Genomic DNA, 23191 nt, shown 5'->3' with positions numbered 1-23191 from the left:
GCTACCTGCTGCCTGTTTCATGTAACTTGTTAGGAATAAGTAAAATCACCTATTCCCACAAGTTGCGGTCTTATATCTGCATTTAATACCGTATACTATATAAAGGAGTTGTTATGGTGCTCACACTCACCAACGTAAGCGAACGCCCGTATCAGCTGACACGATTAAACTAATGAGTGCCCCAGGTAAATAAATTCTCACCACCGTTCCGTTTAGTAGTATCATAGATCGTTGTTTCATCGAGTTAGCTCATATGGGCGTACGGCGTAAGTTAACGTTGGTGAATGTGAGCACCATTACCCGACTCATTCACAGCTTCATTAAAGAAGAAGCATAACATTTATCAACTTTTCTTTTCTTTACCTATATTTGACATTCGCTGATTAGAAGATTAGAGACGTTCTTCTTGGTCGAAGTGTTACGCGATATCGAGTGGTTGAAAGTCATATTTTACATAGAAAGTTCCGATTTTTAAAAACGAAAAAATGTTGCGTACACTTTCCCGATGCAGTGAACTGCCAATTGTGGCTAAACAAATCCAAAAAGTATGTAATCACAGCATATTGGTGACGACGACAACTGCTCGTGGCTGTCATTCCATTGGTGGTAGCATGTTGACCCTGCTCCGGTGCCAGCATGTAACACCTTTGATTAGCTGCAGCTTACAACATCAGGCAGCAGCAGCAGCGGCATTGACAGCTAAAACCAAAACAACAAATTATTACATGTGCAGGAAGTACTCATCATTTTTCGGTTTATTCCAGAATGCTGCCCAGGCTGGTGCACAAAAATCGAACAAATACGCAACCGAGGCGACCGTACAAGTACATCGCGTGAGTTTGCCAAACCCATGTGTTGTGTTATATGCTTACGGCACTATCTTCTTCTCCACTACACGTCTTTCATGTGTAGTTACATAACAGCTTTTGACTCAACATTAGCGGTGCGATTTTGGTTTGTAGTTCTCAGAGCAGGGGGAAATGCGAAATTAATTGCGAAAAAGTGAATGAAAAAACGGATACTAAATGAAATTTTTTTTCTTGATAAGCATTGGTAAAAAGAAATAATGCATAAAAAGAGCTCAGTAAATTGGCCCTGCCTAGTGTCCTGAACCTCAAGAAATTAATATTTCCGCGGTAGTAATTAGGCGCTCATTTGTCTAGTGAAGGTCATGAAAGCGAAAAGAAGTTGTGAACGTACATAAAAACATATGTATATACGTATGTACATACATATGTATACATGTCGCGAGTAAAATTTGATTATAATGCCATGCTACGTGCATGGTCTGATTATCATTTGGTCTTTTTTTATTGCTTATTTTTAATTTTCGCGTGGTGTGCCATCGGCCGGTTATCAATATGTAATGCTTTCTAACAGGTTCCTCTAGAAAATCACATACTGCTGCAGATATAAAAGCACTTTCTCAAAACATACAAAATAAATTATCTATCTTTGTAAATCTTGAAAATGTTAATGAACTGTTATCCTATACACTTCTATTACTTAAATTCACAACAAGTACTTACATACATTTGATTGGTTTTTACCGACCATTCTATTTGTTTAATTTAATATAGCTCAAGTGTTTTGAAGGACAAGTAAAAATTAGGGGTGGCTTTTCATTGCTACCACATTAAATTTGCTTATAATGTCTAAGTGCGTGAAGCGAATTTAAAAATTATAACACACGAATGTAGTCACAATATCAGCCTCTCGATTTATAGTACCTTTTATAAATTACCATTAAGAATTAATAGCAATATTTAACGTTAAAAATACTTATTTTTTGCATAAGCTTAAAAAATGCCCTATTGCAGACGCTTATTTCACTTAAATACAAAATAGTCCAAATTTTTGCCTCCGGCGCTTTTTTGTTTTCAAATATACATACATACATGTTACAAACAAATTTTTATAAATAGTGAAATAGTACAAAATCGGACAACTTTTAGCCCAAATTTTCGCCAGCGGCACTTATAAATTTTACGATAAAACAACATTTTCATAAGTGCTATGAATTCTAAAACCTAATTTAAATATTTGCTGGGTTGACGATTGCTGTATACACTTCTCTTCAACTGTATTTCAGTACAAACTACAAATGCGGTCGTAAAAAACCTAATTTTTAAACTTCTCCTGGGGGTTCTATAGGGACCCTAGGAGGTTGGGACTTTTATAGTTATAATGGAGTGACCTTGCTCTTTCTAATGGGCGTAGTGGGTGGTGAAACGCCCCCTCCCCCTCCGCCTCCCATTCAAATATATCGTGACAGTAATGGAAAGTTTAGCCAAAATTAGTTTTGTACTATAGGAAAATACAATTGGCATTGTTTTTGTATGGAACATATGCAACTTGAAAGTTTTCGATAAAAGAATGAAATTCAAAATTAGAGTTAAAAAAATGCCTAAAGTTTTCGTAAAGGGAGGTACTGCAAGTAAGTGAACCGAAAACATTAAAAAAAATGTTCCAAAAGAATTCTTCATAAATTTGAGTTGTTGAGGAAATAACGGTATTGTTAGCAACCAAAATTTGTGTTGGCTGAAACTAAAACTGTGTTGTTACAGCAAAAAGACTAAAAAATAATTAATTAATTCTTTAAGTAAATATTTAAATCAGTTTAACCCAAAAAATAAAATTCTTCAAATAAATATTTCAATCAATTTAACAAAAAAAACAAAAAAAAAAAAAGTTATGTCGTATCTATAAGTAAATAGAATACTTTTTTATATAATACTAGCATCACCCAGTGGGCTTCGCACCACCATACATAAAATGTTTTTTTTATATCGCAAGAAATTTTTCATATTAAGTTTTCTTTATAGAACTCGTAAAATGTTTAAACAGTTGAATTAGTTGATTTTTTTCATTCAACATACTTTCTAAAGATGTCACAATAGCCTTTTTTGTACTTTTTTAAAATTTGATTGTGGTGGTCACCTATATACAGGTAAGGTGAAAGATCCGATAAAAACTTGTAATTAAACTTTGATTCTTTAATTTCCATTTAAATTTTTTACGCTAAATAAATTATGCTAAAATAAATAAAGTTAAAAATGTTTTTCCAGTTCTTTGAATGCTCCAGTTTTTATTATATTTTCGCCCAAAATTAATATTAACATAATACACTTACAACCACAACAGTACAACAGAAACGCTCATACCCTGCAAACCAACTACCTGCTATTTATACTGCTAACTTGTGGGTATCGTTCACCTGTGAAGTTGTGAGCTTTGTAGTAATTTTATATTCTACGCCGTGCAATTGCTACCTACTTCCAGTCTATACGTGTGATGATTTTATTCGCTCGCACTAACAGAAATTTCTCAATACTGCTGTGCTGCTCTAATTGACACTCAAGTTGTGAATGATGTGGGTAACATGTAGTGAACAAAACCTTCTGAACTCATGAATGTTGTTGTTAACATGTAGTGAACAGAATTTCATGAACTAGTGAATTTCGTTGTTAACATGTAGTGAACAGAATCTTTTGGGCCGGTGAATGTTATTGTTAACATGTAGTGAACAGAATCTTTTGGGCTGGTGAATGTTATTGTGAACATGTAGTTAACAGAATTTCATAGACTAGTGAATTTCGTTGTTAACATGTAGGTAACAGAATCTGATGAATAAGTGAATTTCGTTGTTAACATGTAGCTAACAGAATCTCTTCAACAGGGTAATTTTGTAGGTAATACTTACGGATCCTATATACAATAATCCCTCAAAATTACTGATACAAATGGTTATTTATTGAATATTATTTATTTAATGAATAATTTTAATATTTATTTAGTTAATTTTTAGTTTCTAAAGAAAATTAATACAATATACAATAATTTTTTTAGTATGTTCTATTTATGTACAGCTATTTATATTAATTTACTATTTACATTATAAAATTACGTTAAGTTTTAGATATTTATTTTAATATTTACATTGTAAAATTAGGTTTGGTGTTAGACAAATTTACTTTTTAGTTTTAGTTATTTATATACATTAATTAGTTTAGTTATTAGAAAAGTTTACGTTTTAGTTTTTATGTACATAAATTAGTATAATATTTACATTTGATTATTCTTTTCTAATAAAATTTTATTTAGTACCTGAAGAATAGTTTTGGCTAAAATGGTAATAGTTTGCTTTTATGCCGGTATTTAAAATATCTATTTTACAGAAATTTAAATTGATGCCTAATTAAATAAATAGCAATTTAATGTTTTTTCTATTTTCGCATAAAGTTTAAAATTGTTCGCATTTTACTTCTAACTCCTCTACGGGGTTTCTCGCACTGTTTTGTTCAATTGTGGCCGCTTCGCTTTGAATGTTGGTGTGAGTAGTCCATTTTGTACCGAAAACGGATCGGGATGCAAATATATATCCTTGACCTGGTATATAAATACAAAATTTGTAATTATTATTAATTTTAAATTATGATATTATTACCACGTCATACGTTACTAGTATAAGCAGATATGCACTGGGCTACTTACCTGTTCGAAGGATTTCAGTCCGCTCTGCTTACCCCAATTCAGCGTTCTTTTTAGTTCGCGTTCAGCGTTGAGTTCTTTTACTTGTGGATTATTGCATGCATAGCACCGAAAGTGTGCCCTTGACGCGATTGTCGTTCGCCCACTGCTTGAGAACATCCACATCAGGCACGACGACGGCTATGATGCAGCTCTAAGTGGGCGTTAAGGGTTGTATGTAAATATGGCGTGAACATGAAAAGCTAGAAATTATGTCAAAAAATGGAGTTACCTTAAGGCTCTCTCCGTAAACGTACACCTGATTTACATATTGGCTCAGAGTGTAAATATTCTCAATTTTCTCCGGTACAATATATTCGCCCTGGCTTAGCTTGAAAATGTGTTTGCGACGATTGATTATGCGCAGCGTGCCATTTGGAAGCCACATGCCCACATCGCACCTCCCCAAATACATATAATTTCAGAATTAAATCCATAAGTGCTTTACATTTTTGCCGAAATGGATACTCATGTGGTTCAAACACATGCTAGGGTTATTCAGGTCCACGTTTTGGTCTATATCTCGAGACCCTAGTTACGGAGGGGCATTAAAAATACTCTATACTATAGAATCATCAGCAGCTTCCATTTGCTACCCATATTGGACAAACACATCCTAGGGTTACCCGAGTCCACGTTTTGGATTATATCTCGAGACCCTAGTCACTGAACGGTATGAAAAATACTCTATACTATAGAAATCATCAACAGCTTCCATTTGCTACCCATATTGTGCGAACACATCCTTAAGTTATCGGGGTCCACATTTTGGGCGATATCTCGAGACCCTAGTCACGGAGCGGCATCAAAAATACTCTATACTATAGAATCATCAGCAGCTTCCATTTGCTACCCATATTGTACAAACACATCCTAGGGTTACCCGGGTCCACGTTTTGGATTATATCTCGAGACCCTAGTCACGGAACGGTATGAAAAATACTCTATACTATAGAAATCATCAACAGCTCCCATTTGCTACCCATATTGTACGAACACATCCTTAAGTTATCGGGGTCCACATTTTGGGCGATATCTCGAGACCCTAGTCACGGAGCGGCATCAAAAATACTCTATACTATAAAATCATCAGCAGCTTCCATTTGCTACCCATATTGTACAAACACATCCTAGGGTTACCCGGGTTCACGTTTTGGCCTATTTCTCGAGACCCTGGTATCCGATTCTTAAAATTTTAAAACACAAACCATCCACTGAATAGTCCAAACAAAGCCTAAAAATTTGGTTTGGATAGGTGAGCCCGTTCTTGAGTTATAAGATTACCAAGGAAATGTAACTTCTTTTTATATATATAGATTTGTTATTTATTTACTAATAAGTAAAAACAATGTTTCCTTCACTGTAAAATAATGATTGACTAGCCATACTAACGTTAAATAATCATAAATTCTAACCTCTTTACTCAGAAAAAAAATCAGTACTATTCTTACTAACAAATGAAACAAATAATGAAAAAAACCATGACATTTCTAATAGTAAACACGTTCTTTTCTTCGTGCAGCCATTCAAGCTACATAGACTCGAAAAAGGTCCCGAAACGAGTGTCACTTTAACCAAAGAAGATGCAACCAAATACTACACGCAAATGCAGACTATTCGTCGCATTGAAACTGCCGCCGGTAATTTGTACAAGGAGAAGATTATTCGTGGTTTCTGTCATTTGTACTCCGGCCAGGAGGCATGTGCTGTAGGTGAGTGGAGTGGACATATGCCGAGAATTTAACTTTCACAACTGTCAACTCAATTAAAAATTTTGAATCATATTCTAGGCATGAAAGCTGCCATGCGCCAGCAGGATAACATCATTTCAGCTTATCGCGTGCACGGTTGGACCTACTTGATGGGCGTTCCACCAGTAGGTGTGCTAGCTGAGTTGACTGGTCGCCAGAGTGGTTGTGCTTTGGGCAAAGGTGGCTCTATGCATATGTATGCGCCGAACTTTTATGGTGGCAATGGTATTGTGGGTGCGCAGGTCAGCTAAGTAAAAGATAAACATAGCATGCTTTTCGTTGTGTTTCTATGGCACACTTTTGAACGATTGCCTTTATTTAACAGGTACCTCTGGGCACTGGTGTTGCGCTCGCTTGCAAATACAAGGGCAATGGCGGCGTTTGTCTCGCGCTGTACGGTGATGGTGCTGCCAATCAGGGTCAAGTGTTCGAGTCCTATAATATGGCCGCATTGTGGAAATTACCAGCTATTTTCGTTTGTGAAAATAATAACTACGCTATGGGTACCAGTACAGAACGTGGCTCCTCTAACACGGACTACTACACACGTGGTGATGTAGTACCCGGTATTTGGGTTGATGGTATGGACATTTTAGCTGTTCGCAGTGCTACCGAATTCGCCATCGAATATGTGAATAAAGTGGGTCCCATTGTGTTGGAAACGAATACCTATCGTTATTCGGGCCACTCAATGTCCGATCCCGGCACCAGCTATCGTACACGTGAGGAAATACAAGAAGTTCGCCAGAAACGTGATCCTATCACATCGTTCAAAGAATTGTGCATTGAAATGGGACTCATGACGGCGGATGAGATCAAGGTGCGCGCGTGCAAAAATTGACAGAAATATGCGTGGGCAATCTATTAATTCGTTTGTATTTTGTTTGTAGGAAATCGACACCAAAGTGCGCAAGGAAATCGATGAAGCAACACAAATTGCTAAGAATGACAAAGAGCTGCCGCCAACCGCTTTGTGGACTGATGTTTACTCCAACAATCTGGAACCGAAGATACGCGGCCTTACCTCGTATAATATTACGCATGTGTCGCAACGCAAAGGCGTTAACCACTAAGCCATCAGCATTTGTAATAGCAGAATATCGAAAACGACAGAAACAAGCAAACAGCCAAATGTCTGCTTATAGGTTGCAATTAAAAATTGTGTAGCGTAATCTAGCAAAATTACTCAAATTATTCTCAAAACACAACAATTCTCAACAAAAACTGGTATATAAATATTAAATTAGGAGAATCATGCTTTTCATAGTACAGTGACATAAAATGCGATATTGTAGTAAAACTATTTTTTATTTTTTTAAATATTTTATTTGTTGAAAATACCAGATTTACGCAAAAAATAGAGCTAAAGTAATTAATTTTTTTTTTAATATTTTTTTTGTTGAAAATGCCAGATTTATGCAAAACGTAAAGCTAAAGTAATTAGTTTTTTTTTTAGTATTTTGTTTGTAAATACAAAAAACATAAACCACTAAAATCATTATCTATTTATATACTTTAAATACCAATCAAATGAGCGAAATCACGTTCATGAAGGAATAATTTAAGCAAACGTGTCAGCGTAGCCATTATTGAGAAAATGTTCATTATAATTGAAATACTTAAATTGATAAAAGTAAAAAACTAAAATGTATATAAAAACCTGACGTTGTTTCAATGATTCTTTTTTCAAAGCACTAATTTTCAGTGTGGTAACAAGTAGAATTAATTGCTTTTCCATCAAATAAGACGCAGTACGAATTGGTAAAAGTACTACACATGAGAATAACTTGCTCTTAAATCAAGTCATTAAACAGTATTTCTCTTTGATCCGCACTCGTCGAAACAAGGTGACCACAAAGAAACCTAAATACGGTGTTGATAAGAAACTTTATGAGCTGAGTTCTTTGAATATTTTGATGAACTCTGAGTCAGGTTACTGAATCTTTCGATTCGACGACAGTCGGTTCTACGTTACCCGTTTATTTATATCCGGCCAAGTATTGTCACTTCAACAGCATTTCCCGCACATGTATGTGGAATGTTTATGCTGCTACAATAACAACAAACTTCCGGCTCGGAGTTGTGCTAGAAAACTTTGCATTTTGCGGAAGTTGCATTTCTTTAATGTTTTACCGCATATGGGCCCATATTTGATCTTGCAGTTTTGGTGCAATTTTATTTTCAAATTCAGTAGTATAAAACAATTCAAACTATTTTGAACCATCAAATATCAAAGATTTTGTGACATTTCGAAATAACCTCACTTTTATGGAAGTGGGCGAAAAAGCAGAATTGAAGTGCAGGGGATTCATTAAGAAAAAAAAAGATTACAGTAAAACGTAAGTACTTTAAGACAAACAAAACAAAAAAAATTAGAAAAAAAAATTTTATGGAGGTATATACGGTATATCAACGACGAACACTTTTTCCGCTTTTCAGCTGTTTTCAGTTTTACATATCGTTCCGTAAAAACAAAAAAAAAAAAAAAAAAAAATAAAGTATACAACTTTTTCATTATTTGTCTTTTTGATAATTAAATAAAGCTTTTTCAACGTTTTATAAATTCATGCAGTAAATTCGATTTCAAAAAATGTTCATCTTTCAGAAAAAATTAAAAAACATTGATTTTTAAAAATTTATTTATATTATAAGTAATAATTAAATATTCATTTGTTAAATAAATTTTGAAGGAATTTCTTGCCTTTTCCTTTCAACTTTTTTCACATTTCAGATATTTATTTATTTGTGAAAAGACTTATTTTATTATTTCTCTTATTGAAACCCCAAGAAATTCTGTTTTTTCACCTTTAAAAAAAAAATTCTAAGTTAAGAATTTACTTAGATTTGTTTTTTATATTTTTATATTACATTAAAATTTTATTTTGCATTATACTTTAATATACAAAAAAAAATATTTTAAACGCAGCGTTAGATTACTAATTTTGAATTTTTCTTTATGTAAAATTTTTTTTATTGTGTTTTAAAAAAAATTCTAAGTATTAGAATTTACTTAGATTTTTTTTTTAGTTTTACATAAAAATTTTATTTTAAATCGTACTATAAAATACAAAAAAAAAAATTAAAACCCAGCGTTACATTATTAATTTTGAATTTTTCTTTATGTAAATTTTTTTTATTGTGCCTTAAAAAAAATTGTGGGTATAAGAATTTACTCAGATTTTGTTTTTGTATTTTTACATTAAAATTTTATTTTACATTATGCTTTAAAATACAAAAAAATGAAAAAAACAAAAATTAAAAACCCAGCGTTAGTATATTAATTCTGAAATTTTCTTTATGTAAACATTTTTTTTATTGTTTTTTTTTTTTTTTTTTTTGGCTTGTGTATGGAATTGGGATATTAAATAAATTATGAAATAAATTTACTATTTGTAAAATAAAATTAAAAGAATTTCTTACCTTTTACTTTTAACTTTTTTCACATTCCAGCAAAATGTATAAAGGGCGTTTATTTATTAAAAGATTTGTTTTCTTATTGAAACCAAAAAAAAAAGTTTAATTTTTCACCTTTAAAAAAAAAGTTTAAGTATTTATAAGAAATTACTCAGATTTTTTATATATTTTTATATTAAAATTTTATTTTCCGCTAACCTTTAAAATGCAAAACAAAAAAATTAAAAACCCAGCGTTAGATTATTAACTTTGAATTTTTTTATGTAAACATTTTTTTGTATGTTTTTTTTTTTTTGGTTTGGGTATGGAATTGGGATATCGGATATAAATGGATATAAATGGGTTCGTGATCTTACATCAGTCGGCTCTAAGTAAAAAAAAAATTGTGTCGGTGTAGCCCCGCCAAATACCAACACTCTCAAAGTACCCAAATAAATCCATTTCATTTGTACCAACGAGATTTTCGTATGTTTTAAAGACTAATCAATAAAAGGTCTAAACATTTTAGAAATATCCAATGTCCTGCGTATGATTTGGGAAGGTGCTAGTTGTTGTTGTAAAAGCATATCATACCAAATTTAAGTGCTATTATGGGAGCCGTCCGTGGCTGGATAGACATAAATCCGGTTCATTTTAGTACCGTAGAAACGAATGACGTAGAAACGCGATTATTTTTCACGAGATAAAATCAGCAGTCAGCTCTAATTTATTCGTACTTTCTTTGCAAAATGAAAGAGTCTGGTAAGGTGTCTCTGCTCGGCTAATTGATGCCCTCGTCAGGATCAAAAATATCTCCCTTCTCTGAAATGTCCGAATGCCGCGTTAAGACAAAAATGTCATCGAGTCTGTCAATCATTCCTGTGAATGAGTAACTCATCGAAATCCGTATATTCGAGAAGATAGGTGCGCTCAAAGGAGGGCTGGGATTGCTACCCCATTAAATATGGATTTCTTGTTTCGGCGATTTTAACGTCAGGGTGGATGCAAAAGGGATATCTGAGCTAAAGTTGGTGAACTTAGCCTGCGCCCCGAAACTTTTGCTAATGTTATCGTACTGAACTAAAGCCACTTATAAGATCCTTTGTGTTCTGATGGGGGTTTATAGACTCATCAATCAATCCAACTCAGACAACAAAATATTTGCGCTGCGAAGAGAACAGTAAATAAAATATCAGTCATCAGTTTGTTGACGGCTTTATTGGCAATAATCCGCCACCGGCAATAATCGCCACCCCTGAGATAAAATACTGAAAAACGTCCTTAAAATTCTTTTTAAGTTGCATGAAAGTGAAAACTCGATTAGACAAAGTCTTGGTGCTGATTTGGCTCTCTGAAGAGATAATAATAAGTGAACGCATTAAAGTGTTTCCGTGATTTATTAGTGCCGCTTGAGATAGCTAGCATCTTAGCTGGCTTGGGGGCCATTTACTCATTGCACTGGATACTTGGATAAAAACAAAAAAGTAGCAGTATAATGAAATATCCTCGACAGGTGTTAGGCCGACCCTCTTTTCCGATTTGTGGTATTGATTTTGACAAAGTAATGAAGCACGCAACAGCTTTTATGATCGCTCCCAATGGGATATAGTTTCAATTAAAATAAATTTTTCAAGGTCTGCCGAGGTGTAACTGCTATAAAAAACTAACTTTCCGCGTTATTCTGATTATATTGTTGTTGTAGCAGTAATAAAAGCCCTGTCAGTGTAGTGTATATCACCGGTCGTCTTCGTCTAGCTCATCTAAAGGTAGGCCCATGAAACATGGCAGTTTCGACAGGTTGGGTCCAGAGGGAGAGGCGTGTTAGATGAGTGGGTTTGAAGAAGCATGTGAAAAGGTGGTTAGTGCCACGCGGGGTGCCTTCATATGTAGGACAAATGTTTGGTATGTCAATTCTGGATGTGCTACAATTTCCAGAACGTAATTGTGCCAGTTTTACACGAGTTTCACGGGGAAGTTGGAGCTCTTCATCTGCTGTAGGTGGTGGTTGGAATCCGATTACGGCATTCGGTGGTCGGGAGCTTAGGAAGGTGGTGACGGTCTCCTGATGAATGTCGTTTATTGTCTGTCTAAACACTGTCTGGTCCAGTAAATGTATGTTAGTTTCGTCCTGGATCTCGTCGGCATAAGGAGGAGGTGTCTCCTGGCGTGCCTGAGAGCCGCCTCCCTCTGGCTCAAGCTGGTATCTGCAAGGGTGAAACCGTTGGTAGCACCCTATCAGAAACTGCTTGCTGAGCAGTTTATTGTGCTCCATTACAGGCAGCATCTGTGCCTCGTTGTGAAGGTGTTGAAGAGGAGACGTCAGGAGGCAACCCGTCGCTGTCCGAATTGCAGTGGAAAAGCGGGAAAAGTCGGTGAGGTAGACGTTCAATTTGACGCACAGGCCATCAATGACATTTATCGACGCAATCATTCTGATTATAAATGCCCATCTTGAAATTACAGTCAGAAATGTTTTGAGCAGGCTTTCTTAGAAATGTAGCTGTGGTAAAAGTTAATACTAACGATCTACAGGATCAACCAAGTCTAACCTAATCTAATCTGGTGCTAACAATACATAACTGAAGGTTAGGTTAGGTTTTGGTGGATGCTGTTCAGAATGTGCACTGACTCCAAGTCTTGTAGGCATTCGAATGAAAACTTGCTATGGTGGAGACGCATTCTATGTGATCCTCATCTCTGCAGCTAAGATGTAAGTAATTTGAAATAAAGTCCATTTGCTTGCCGTGCGTCCACATAAGACAGCTTCCAGTAATGATACGCTTTGCGCCGCACATAGAGCAACGGTCAAGAGGGATTAGCAATGTAGATCTTTTTTCACCGAACCTTGACCAGATCTACTAAACCTACGGCTTACTAAAGCCGAACCAAGTTAGAGAAACATCCGCATTATGCGCGAAGCTTAACTTAGCTGCCTTCCTTGCGAGCTCGAATCATCGATCATCGAAACTACACAATGCTTAAGTAAGTTATAAAAATGAAAAAATTAACAAAAAAGAAAAAAAAAAATTAAAAATATAAAGAGATGGGTTGGCAATTTCGCTCTATTATCAAACACATTTTTTTGTTTTTCGAAATACTTTTCAATTATTGTATAATATTTTTGTATATACTTACCTTCAAAACGGTTCAATATATCAAGAAAATTTATTCAAAATATATTAAAGCTTTAATAAACGCTTCCAGTTGGAAAATGTTAGCGACTGCAGTGCGTGCACAAATCAGCGAATCTTCGCTCGGACGTTGGCCGTATAATTCCCGACTTTTTCGTTGGCTTGTCAAAGAATTTCCAAAGCAAACAACACAAATCACCCACAACTATGCCACCGAGGCGTCAATAGATTTAAAAAATGTACGTACGGCTGATATTACGCGATTATTTGATAGTTGATTGAACAAAGGAATTAAATTTTTGTAGGCTTACAAATGCATACGTCTGGAAACATCTCCCCCTGATTCCATTACTATCGATAAGGAACTGGTGCAAAATATGTATAAAAAAATGGTGATGATACGACGTTTGGAAACAGTTGCGAATGCCATGTACAAGGAAAAAATTGTACGTGGCTTTTGTCATCTCTACACCGGCCAGGAAGCCGTCTGTGTGGGTAGGTAAACCAGCAATATCGGTATTGAAAGCGCATTCGTTTTATTACCTCAAAAAATACATAAAAAATAGGCATACATTCTGCGATGCGACCAACAGATCATCTCATAACGGCTTATCGTTGCCATGGGTGGTGTTATGTGATGGGCATCCCGCCACTGGGAATACTCGGAGAACTGGCTGGGCGCGAGTGCGGTTGTCAGCGCGGTAAGGGCGGCTCTATGCACATGTACGCCAAGAGGTTCTATGGCGGCAATGGTATCGTGGGCGCACAGGCAAGTTTTTATTAAAATTATTCAAGCTAAAGTGGTCTAGGGGTCGAACAGAAGCATCTGTAATGAAACAATACAAACAATAATTTTGGTAGTTACAATTGGCGCTTACACTCTTTATTGGGTGTTTGGCCGATCTCCTCCTCCTATTTGTGGCGCGCATCTCTATGTTGTCCCACAAATGGAACAGTTTTAAGCCGACTCCGAACGTCAAAATGTTTTTTATGAGAAGCCTTTTCAAATATAATCGGAGGTTTGCCATTGGCTGCCGAAGGACGTCCGCTTTTTCTATTATTTGGTGCTTCATGCAGGGAGACTCGAAACTGTGCACCTCCGAATGGTAGTCACGCACCAACGCATACGGCTCCGGCCGAACGGGATTTATATTCAATACATACTTCGCTGGTTTATACATCCTTTGTTACGTGTTTTACCAAGTTCCGCCAATTTTTGGTATGCATCTCAATGTTGTTCAATAAATGGAGGGACCTACGGTTCCATGATGTCTCGGTACGACAGTTTGTGAGAATCTTGTCATAGCAGAAACGCACGAGCAGGTTTGTTATTCATGGTAAAAAGAGCTGTTTAACAGACCCATGGTGAAAAGATTTTTAGAGGTGTACTACCTAGCAGACCGTTATTCGGCTCTGAACGAATTTGACAGATATACCGACGTCATTCACTAAGCTAAAGCTAAATTTTGTGAAACACAAAACGAATGACGTAGAATCCAAAGTTCCGCCCACACAATTTTTTTTTCACAATACCTAACGAGCAAACTTGGTATCTATCATCCTTGTAACAGACCGTTATTCGGCTCTGGGCACAATCACTCAATTTTTGGCAAATGGGCATATTTCATACGCTCATCATACGGTCGGTCGCAAGAATAACATCGTGACGAGTTGTAATTGGCGAGAACGATGTCTTTGCTCGTATACACAAAAAGAATGCGACACGAAGCAAGTGCGTTGTCGATTTGCCTTTGTGTAAGCACTGAACCAGTGTATGGTATTTACTCATGGTGCTCACACTCACCAACATAAACGTACGCCCGTCTCAACTGACACTATCAAACTAATGAGTGCCCTATGTATATGAATTCTCACCACCGTTCCGTTCCGTAGTATCGTAGATCGTTGTTTCATCGTGTCAGTTCGTTATTCTTGCGACCGACCGTATGGTGGCGTATCAAATATGCCCATTTGCCAAAAATTTAGTGATTGTGACTCTATGTTATTGGTTACTCAATGGGGCATCACTCTGCGTCGTTTACACCTTGTGTACGCGAGCAAAGCCATTATTGGTTGCCTTTATAACTGGACACGATGATTTGTCTAAACTTTTTTTTTCTTTATAAAAAGGAGCGGGCTAACATATTTGAGTGGAAATGGGAAATGCCATACGAAATAATTTTTGTTCGAGATTGTGACTCAATGGTTGATCTGACTGGTGTACACGTTTGAGCTTGTTGTGTCAAATGCATAACCTGCTTGTGTAGAAGCTATCACCTGCTCCACTTGCGAGCTAAATTCAACTCATCACTCACTTGCTCTGAAGTCATCTACTAACACCATTCGGTTCTTGGGTTTTAAGTTGGTTGCGACACACAAGAATTAGTGAGTAATTGAAGGGGATTTACCATGGTTTCTTAAAAAAAACACCGCAGACAATAAAACATTTAAATCATGTGCTAATCGTAAAAAATAATTGTTTTTCGGAAATAGTCACGACTAGCAGGGAATTAAATAATAATATTTTTTTTTTGTAAACCCTCACGAATTGTGGATATAAAAAACTAAACATTCTTAGAATCTATAGAATAGAGACTCATTTGCAGCTCGAGGCTACTATTGACAAAGCTTTTTTTTATTTTTTTTTATTGGAATTTAACATGGTTTATGATTTAATTTGTAAAGCAGTTCAAAATGAACATTGTCAATCGCGTCTTCTTCGAAAATTTTGTTTAATAGTAGCTTTAGTGAGCTGGTCACGGACCATGATGTAGGCAAGACTTTCTGTTGAATCAGCAGATGACAGCTTTTCTTTTCGTAAGGTATATTCTTCTCCTGCATCTCGACGTTTCCTCTTTACATTTGGTATAGAAGCTCAAGAAATTTCTGATTTCATAAGTGGTGCAAGAGATGATATGAAACAAAAGCTGGAATATGAAAATAAATTACTAATAATATTTAATTCATAGGTACCTTTGGGCGCTGGCATCGGTCTTGCACTTAAAAACGAAGCTAAGGGCAATGTTTGTGTTGCGCTGTATGGTGACGGAGCTGCCAATCAGGGACAAATATTTGAAGCGTACAATATTGCATGTCTATGGAGGCTGCCAGTAATTTTTGTTTGTGAAAATAACGAATATGGTAAGTTCGAGCAATGTCCTGCCCCACATTCTGAAGCCGCATGAGCTTCCCCGATACTCCAAGATTTTTTGTAGACATTTAATTTTATTTGGTAATTTAAGTAGAGTAGGCAGTTGTGCAGTAAAACCTTCTCATCCAGCTGGTATGTCGCGCTAAAAAAGCACTCGACAAAGCGATTTGCTGCGATTCGCATAGTTCGGCGAACTCCACTTTGGATGGTAGATTTTAAGAAGGCATTCGACACTATCAAACGAGACGCAATATGGCTGGCGCTGAGTAGAAAGGGAGTTCCCGCCAAGATAATCTGCCTCATCAAAGCCCTCTACGAGAACTCCGAACTGGCAGTGCTTCACAAAGGCGATATCAGCGATCCATTCACTACCGAACGCAGGCGTAAGGCAAGGTTGTCCCCTGTCGTCCCTTCTCTTCCCCATCGTACTTAATGACGACTTGAGCCAACAGATGCTCCACAAAAACGGCATCTTATGGAGATTCACCAGACATATTGAGGTCCAAGTCGCCGATGACATCTGCCTCTTCTTTCGCACAAACTCTCTGATATACAAGCGAAGGCGGACGAACTAGTCGCGCTGACATGCACTGTCGAACTGGAGGTCAACATCACCAAGACCAAGGCTATGAGAGTTAACCACAACAGCGCAAGACAGATATTAGTTGACGGATGCCCGGTGGGATGCGTCGAAAGCTTCTGTTACCTCGGCTGCATCATCACGGCAGGTGGTGGAGCAGATGAAGATGTCAACGGCAGGATAAACAAAGCAAGGGCGGCATTCGGGCGCATGCACACAGTATGTGGGAGTTCGCAAACCTCCAGGCGCACTAAACTACAAATATTCGGCTCATGCATGAAGTCCGTATTGTTGTACGGAAGCGAAACATGGCTGGTCTCTAACACCATCACACAGAAGCTACAATCCTTCATCAACAAATGCCTCCGCATCATCTGCAGATTATTTTGGCTAAACACGATCAGTAACGACGCACTGTGGAGATTAACGAAGGAGGAACCTATTCTTAGGTAAATCAAACGCAAAAAGTGGCGATGGATAGGTTACACATTGAGAAAACCTCCAGGTAGCATCACGAGAATGGCTGTGGACTGGAACCCGTAAGAGAGCAGAGGTCGCGGTAGACCAAAAAACACTTGAAGATGGTCGATGATGCGCGTACTAGCAGATGCCGACATCTCATGGGACGGTGCAAAAACAGCAGCACAGAACCATGTACGATGGAAGAGTCTTGTCGAGGTCCTATGCGCCCCAGAGAAGTGGATGGTTCTTTCGAGCGAGAAATCGCACACCGAATTCAGTGTGAGTAGAAAAGCTGGAGAGCAGTTTCTGGTGTGCTGTATCAGAAGAAAATACCACAAAAGCTAAAAGTAAAGTTTACAAAATTCGGGACCAGTAATGATATACGCTTCCGAGTGCTGGGCTGTATTCCGCAAATTAGAACAGAAACTGCACGTTGCAGAAATGCGGATGCTGGGTTGGGTCAGTGGCGTAACACTGTTGGGCAAGATGCAGAACAACTTTATTCCTGATAGCAGCAAAGTCACTACGATTAGTGTAAAACTTCAAGAAACTCGCTTTCGCTGGTACGGTCATGGTATAAGAAGACCAGAGAACAACGCAGTGAGATGGAGGAGTTAAAAAAGGGTCAGGTAGACTATCAAGAACATGGAAAAATACTATAAAAAGGGCATGCGATACTGGAGAGTGAGAGAAGAGACGATTCAGGATCGTATCAGCTGAAAATATCGCACAGGGAAAGCTAACCCAGAATAGGATAAGACTAGGTAAAAGAAGAGAAAAGAAGAAGGACTTTGTAGCCTATGCTCCGCCATTGACCGTATACAATGTGCAATCCGCTGATGAAAGCTGAGAAAAGATATCAAACAGTAAGAGCAGCCATCGTAGCGGAGTCAGCGTATTGATTGGCTCAGATTCGAAGCCTACTTTGGACATAAATTACACCATGCCACAGCAATTTTCGGGCTCAAACCAAACCAATTGCACATGAAAGTACTCATGTAGAATAATAAAACCCCAACTGGGTTTTGGTCTACCGGGTCACAATTCTTTTACAGTGTACTAAAGTTTCGCAATATTGATCAAATAATTTGGTAAATCCAGTACAAATAATATTGATTTTTTATTAAATTTCGTCTTAGAAGACTTTTAGTAAAATTCAATGATAATTTTTTTTGTAGAACATTTTAACCCGTTATGTAACTATTTAACCCATTTTTCAAAATATGTTCAAAAGCCCTCTTAAACTGGGTATTAAAGGGTTAATATGCTCTACAAAAAGATTCCTTGGAAAATTTCACTGAGCGTTGTCAAAGACATTGATCATCTATGGGTTAAACGTACTTGAAAAAAATTTAACAACATCAAGAATGTAAGCACATCCAGTATTTCCTATCGGAGACGAAGAACTTTAGCTGTCTCCTCACCCCTGTGTTGCACTGTCGCAATGAAGTTCTGGTTATTATATATAAATACGAGTAAATACAGTTTGTCAAGAATACTTTGCATAGTGAAGAAAAATTTAAAATTTTAGCTTTGATCGAGAATTCCAACAACAAATGAAAAAGCAAACAAACAATTTACATATACACACATTCCATTACTGTACTTGTCTACGACTATTAGGCGCCAACAGTTATTAAATAAACACACACACATTACAAAAACAACAACAAAAAAGATGTTTACTCTATTTAAAAAGTGTCAAAAGAATCGTTGCATAACTGATGAAAACAACAAAAAATGCAGTTATTTTCCGCGAATTCCATTCATTTGGGTTTTTTTTGCAAATGGTATGGAATGTGAAAGGGATAAGAAATTATTTAGTTGATTTAATTAGTTTCGGAATATCATATTCCAATGGTATTTTTTCCCTTCTCCGATGAATCTTATTAATTCAGTTTTATTAGTTGGCGATCTTTTTCCTACTTTTATTTTTAAATGAACCCACAAATTTTCGATTAGGTTAATGTCGGGACTTTCGGCGAGAATATCAATAACTTTGGTGCAGTTGTAGAGATCTAAGCTAAAATTTTATATTTTTCTTCACTATGCAAAGATATTCTTGACAAACTCTAACTTACACTTCTATTAGTTGCATGGCCGAGCTTTAGTTGCTTTGTGGCGTGCGTCTTGATGTTGTTCCAGAAAGGGAGTGACCTACAGTTTTAAGTCGACTCCGATCGACAAATGGTTTTATGAGGAGCTTTTTCATGCAGAAATACACTCGGAGGTTCGCCTTTGCCTGCTGAGGAGCGATCGCTGTTAGAAAAAAACCTTTTGTTCATCTTGGTGTTTCACGGAGATTCCAACCTACGCTCTCCCGAATGGTAGTTACGCACCAACCTATTCGGCTACGACGGCCGCTTTAAGTAGCCCAGCTTGACAAATTATCTCAACCCTTGTCCACTTGAACCTTTGGTCCGACGTAGTCGAAACTTTCAGCTTTCGCCTACCATTAAATGACATCGACGACGACAACTAATCGGTTAATTGTTCACATGTTTATTTTATTAAAAAAAAATGTCATTAAATTTATTTTCAAAACTTATTGCACTTATCTATAAATTCCTAATACTTCCGTTCTTATTCCCACTAGGCATGGGCACTAAAATGCATCGCGCTTCCTGCTCCATCGAATATTATACGCGTGGTGTCCCACTACCTGGCATCTATGTCGATGGCATGGATGCGCTCGCCATTCGGAATGCTACTCAATTTGCCATGGACTATGTACAAAAAAACGGTCCAATGATTATAGAAGCGCACTGTTATAGATATTACGGTCATTCAATGTCAGATCCAGGTACAAGTTATCGATCACGCGAGGAAGTGACAGAAATGCGTGCCAAGCGCGATCCGATTTCATTATTGAAAGAGGTGGCCATCTCAAACGGATTTTTAACAGAGGATGAGTGCAAAGTATGTTTTATGCTTCAATTGAAAATGTTTTTCAGAAATTGTCTAATAACTACTTTTTATTTGGTTGTTTAGAAAATAGATGCTGACGCTAAAACAGAGCTCGAAGCAATGGCCGAAAAGGTGAAAAAGGATAAAGAAATCAAATTGGAGGAATTGTGGGCGGATGTATACATGGAGTGCAAAGAAGAAGGTGTACGCGATACGATCGGTGTACGACACAAGCATTTCCGCGTCGGCAAAACTATGGAGAAAGATCACATCAAGTTGAAGTCATTCAAGCCTGATACCAAATTGGAACCACAGGGAATACCGATGGAAATAAGAGAATGGGAAGCACAAGTAGAAGCAATAAAGGACGTGAGAAATAAAGTAGCCAAAGATGTAGATAAGTCGAAGCCAGAGAAGAAATAAATGTTGTGTGAGAAGATTGCGCGTTGGGAATAAGGCAGAAAAATTCGCGGACTTTATTGAAGTGCCAGTCATACATGGATAAATTTATATTTGACATATTTTTCCAAAGAATAATGATGTTTGATGTTTGAAAATGTACAAATCTTTAGAAATTAAAATCATAACAGGATAAGTTGCTGAATAATTTCGTAATTAATTAGTTTTTTTTTCATATCGTATCCTTTAAGCAAGCGGTAACATTTTTCCGAATATTCCAATTTATTTAGAGGATTATATATGAATGTACATTCTGTCAAAGAAGTACCGATCTGGTCGCCTATCATTGTATGCAACGGATGAAAAACGTCGACAAAGTCAAGGAAATCATGCTAGCAAACCATCATTAAAGTTTGAGGGAGGTAGCTTGTGACCTTAGCGTGTTTCTCGAATTAATTCGCAACATTTTACACCATCGATTGGGCATGAGACGCGTGGCTGCTCGACTCGTTCCAAGAGAGTTCCAAGAGCCCCCTGTGACTTTTTCCTTTTCCCAAATCTTAAATTGCCACTCCGCGGACTCCGCTTTGAAACGATAGAAGCCATTAAGGAGAATTCGCTGCGGGAGCTGACGAAGATCTCTTCAAAGGCGTTTAAGAGGGGCTTTGATGACTGGACTAATCGTTGGCATATATGTTTTGCTTCGAATGGAGCCTATTTTGAAGGCGGAAAAATACATTTTGACGATTAAACAATTATGTTGTGTTTTATTAAACAATTCCCGGTACTTTTTTGACAAAATGTATGCAGAGATATTCTTTAACATTCTGGCCTTTGCATGCACCTCAAAATTTATATTAATTATCATTACAAATATCGTTTTCATCAATTTGTTTATAAAAAAACCGTGTAATTTTTTCAGTTCAAATTTTCATTATCTTTTGTTAAAAACAAGTAAGTGCATAGCGGTATAACTTATTTTAATGAAAATTTTTTGCCTGGTTGATTTCAATTGATTACAAGAGGCTGTAGATTCCACGGCGCAAATTAAAGGAACCACGTTTGAGCAGCTGTAGCGCCGCCATTTTTAATTTTTTTTTATTTTAAGCATGAATACTAATATGCAATGTATTTTAAGTTAATGATTTCTCTCCGTTTAATAAATACTCTCCGTTTGCCCCCCTTCAGTTCATCTTGTAGGAAAAATATATTTAAAATATGTGGTTATCTTAAAAAATGATTTTATTTCATCGTAGCTGTGCTGCAAGGCGTTGCAAGCTAAATTTCAAGCGCTTGTCTGATTTTTGGTTGAAATTCTGTTTTCTCATAATCACAAACCAGATTTATATGTTACCGTTTTTAACAAGAGTTCTGTGCCATAATTCCATTTCATTCTCATCGGCAGCAACTTATCTTCGCAGCGAGATTTATCTTCTATTGCAACACGGCCAAGAAATGTAGAAAAATACAAGGCAAAAAGATCGCATCAAAGGTGTAGACCCAATCTACGGCGGCCGTCGTAGCCGAATGCGTTCGTGCGAGACTACCATTCTGGAGTGCGTAGGTTCGAATGTCCTTGCACGAAACAGCAAAGTGTTAAAAATGGTTTTTTGTAATAGCAATCGCCCCTCGGCAGGCAATGGCAAATCTCCGAGTGTATTTCTGCCATGAAAAACCTACTCATAAAAGAACCATTAGCCGTTCGGAGTCGGTTTAAAACTCTTCTTGAAATATATTCCTGAAAACTATCATACATCGGCGTTCGATCAATAATAGTGTCATAGGTCTTCGACCGCATTATGTTGGTTACCGGTTCAATCACAGCATAATATTTGGAAATAATACAAATACATCCATAAAGGAGGCACTGTGGAATTGATACGATTGTTTTGTAGTGGAAACATTTCCTTCTTCGCTCAGCTATTTTTCTCACCATAATGTTTAAGGGGTTACATACGTTTAAAATTTTCAAAAAATCGGGGTTTTTTACAGATTTATAGTTTTAGGCGTATTTCTGTGGAAGTCCATAGATACAGAGTTATGGTAGAAAATGTAACTGCCCGACGAGAGTTTGATACGAACAGGTAGCTGTCTTTCGTTTGAGGCAGCTGGCCGTTATGAAATGCACTCGAAAGTTTAAACTCGATTTTCTCGAAACTACTTTTTCCGGCACGGTCTGCATGATAATTCATACAGTTTTTAATATTTTTTGATGCGGTTTTTTTTAATTATAAAGTGTTTCCTCTACAGTCTGTCAACCGGAATTATCATATTTTTATTAAAAAAATTTAACATAAAAACATAATTAAAGTGTGACATTTATGACGTAAAACGCATACTTTTTTTAAATGCCGTAAATTGCTAAATTTTTCGAAATTCAAAAATCCGGCTCGACAGACTATTACTACAACTTTATTTTACAAGATTTTTTTATTTTTTACAGATCCATCAACATTTCAAGGAGAAATGATGCGGACTGTGAAGCAACTTGTTTTTCATTGTACTTTGGGTCACGTGATTTTTTATATACTAATTTAATAATTTTATACATACATACTTAATAGATAGAAAAAATACCCGATCAATATAAATGAAGCAATAAAAAAATACCCGATCAATATAAATGAAGCAATAAAAAAATACCCGATCAATATAAATGAAGCAATAAAAAATTACTAAATTGTTGTGTATACTGGGGTGAACTTAAACCAAAAATCGGCTACTCAGGTCGTTTGCGTATTTACAAGGATTTAATTGTGGTTGTAGCATTTCAAGATCCTCTACGAGGCAGGGCTTGGTTGTTGTTGTTGTAGCATCATAAACATTCCCCATGCATGCACGGGGAATGCTGTTGGAATGACAGTTGTTCGCCGGTTATAAATCCGTG

General features: G+C 36.7%; 3 protein-coding genes across 3 annotated transcripts; 2 read left to right on the top strand and 1 right to left on the bottom strand.

The window, feature by feature from the left end:
- The first annotated feature begins 370 nt into the window (after positions 1 to 370).
- LOC128858895 (probable pyruvate dehydrogenase E1 component subunit alpha, mitochondrial) lies at positions 371 to 7940 on the top strand. The gene is made up of 6 exons (XM_054095458.1): positions 371 to 545; positions 765 to 833; positions 6053 to 6242; positions 6321 to 6523; positions 6607 to 7101; positions 7172 to 7940. The coding sequence occupies exons 1-6, from the start codon at positions 486 to 488 to the stop codon at positions 7352 to 7354; spliced, it is 1200 nt and encodes a 399-aa protein (XP_053951433.1). The 5' UTR covers positions 371 to 485; the 3' UTR covers positions 7355 to 7940.
- On the bottom strand, positions 4181 to 5042 carry LOC128858896 (long-chain-fatty-acid--CoA ligase 5-like). The gene is made up of 3 exons (XM_054095459.1): positions 4763 to 5042; positions 4495 to 4684; positions 4181 to 4389 (listed from the first exon to the last, which is right to left on the bottom strand). Exons 2-3 carry the CDS (start codon positions 4654 to 4656, stop codon positions 4276 to 4278), a joined length of 276 nt encoding a protein of 91 aa, XP_053951434.1. The 5' UTR covers positions 4657 to 4684; positions 4763 to 5042; the 3' UTR covers positions 4181 to 4275.
- Positions 7941 to 12810: 4870 nt separating the features above from the next.
- On the top strand, positions 12811 to 20501 carry LOC128858894 (pyruvate dehydrogenase E1 component subunit alpha, mitochondrial-like). The gene is made up of 6 exons (XM_054095457.1): positions 12811 to 13044; positions 13111 to 13300; positions 13372 to 13574; positions 15775 to 15946; positions 19595 to 19917; positions 19990 to 20501. Exons 1-6 carry the CDS (start codon positions 12886 to 12888, stop codon positions 20326 to 20328), a joined length of 1386 nt encoding a protein of 461 aa, XP_053951432.1. The 5' UTR covers positions 12811 to 12885; the 3' UTR covers positions 20329 to 20501.
- The last annotated feature ends 2690 nt before the right edge of the window (positions 20502 to 23191 follow it).

Source organism: Anastrepha ludens, chromosome 3 (genome assembly GCF_028408465.1).
Source record: "Anastrepha ludens isolate Willacy chromosome 3, idAnaLude1.1, whole genome shotgun sequence".
Lineage (NCBI taxonomy): Eukaryota > Metazoa > Arthropoda > Insecta > Diptera > Tephritidae > Anastrepha > Anastrepha ludens.
Note: the sequence above shows the minus strand (reverse complement) of the source record. Positions and strands in the feature narration are given on the sequence as shown.

Excerpts from the sequence above, each read along its gene's own strand:
- LOC128858895 (XM_054095458.1), top strand. The coding sequence starts at position 486 with ATGTTGCGTACACTTTCCCGATGCAGTGAACTGCCAATTGTGGCTAAA. Across the intron at positions 546-764 it reads TGGCTAAACAAATCCAAAAA|AATGCTGCCCAGGCTGGTGC; the intron begins GTATGTAATCAC and ends GGTTTATTCCAG. Across the intron at positions 834-6,052 it reads CGACCGTACAAGTACATCGC|CCATTCAAGCTACATAGACT; the intron begins GTGAGTTTGCCA and ends TTCTTCGTGCAG.
- LOC128858896 (XM_054095459.1), bottom strand. The coding sequence starts at position 4,656 with ATGTGGATGTTCTCAAGCAGTGGGCGAACGACAATCGCGTCAAGGGCA. Across the intron at positions 4,390-4,494 it reads GACTGAAATCCTTCGAACAG|GTCAAGGATATATATTTGCA; the intron begins GTAAGTAGCCCA and ends TTTATATACCAG.
- LOC128858894 (XM_054095457.1), top strand. The coding sequence starts at position 12,886 with ATGTTAGCGACTGCAGTGCGTGCACAAATCAGCGAATCTTCGCTCGGA. Across the intron at positions 13,045-13,110 it reads CGTCAATAGATTTAAAAAAT|GCTTACAAATGCATACGTCT; the intron begins GTACGTACGGCT and ends AAATTTTTGTAG. Across the intron at positions 13,301-13,371 it reads CCAGGAAGCCGTCTGTGTGG|GCATACATTCTGCGATGCGA; the intron begins GTAGGTAAACCA and ends CATAAAAAATAG.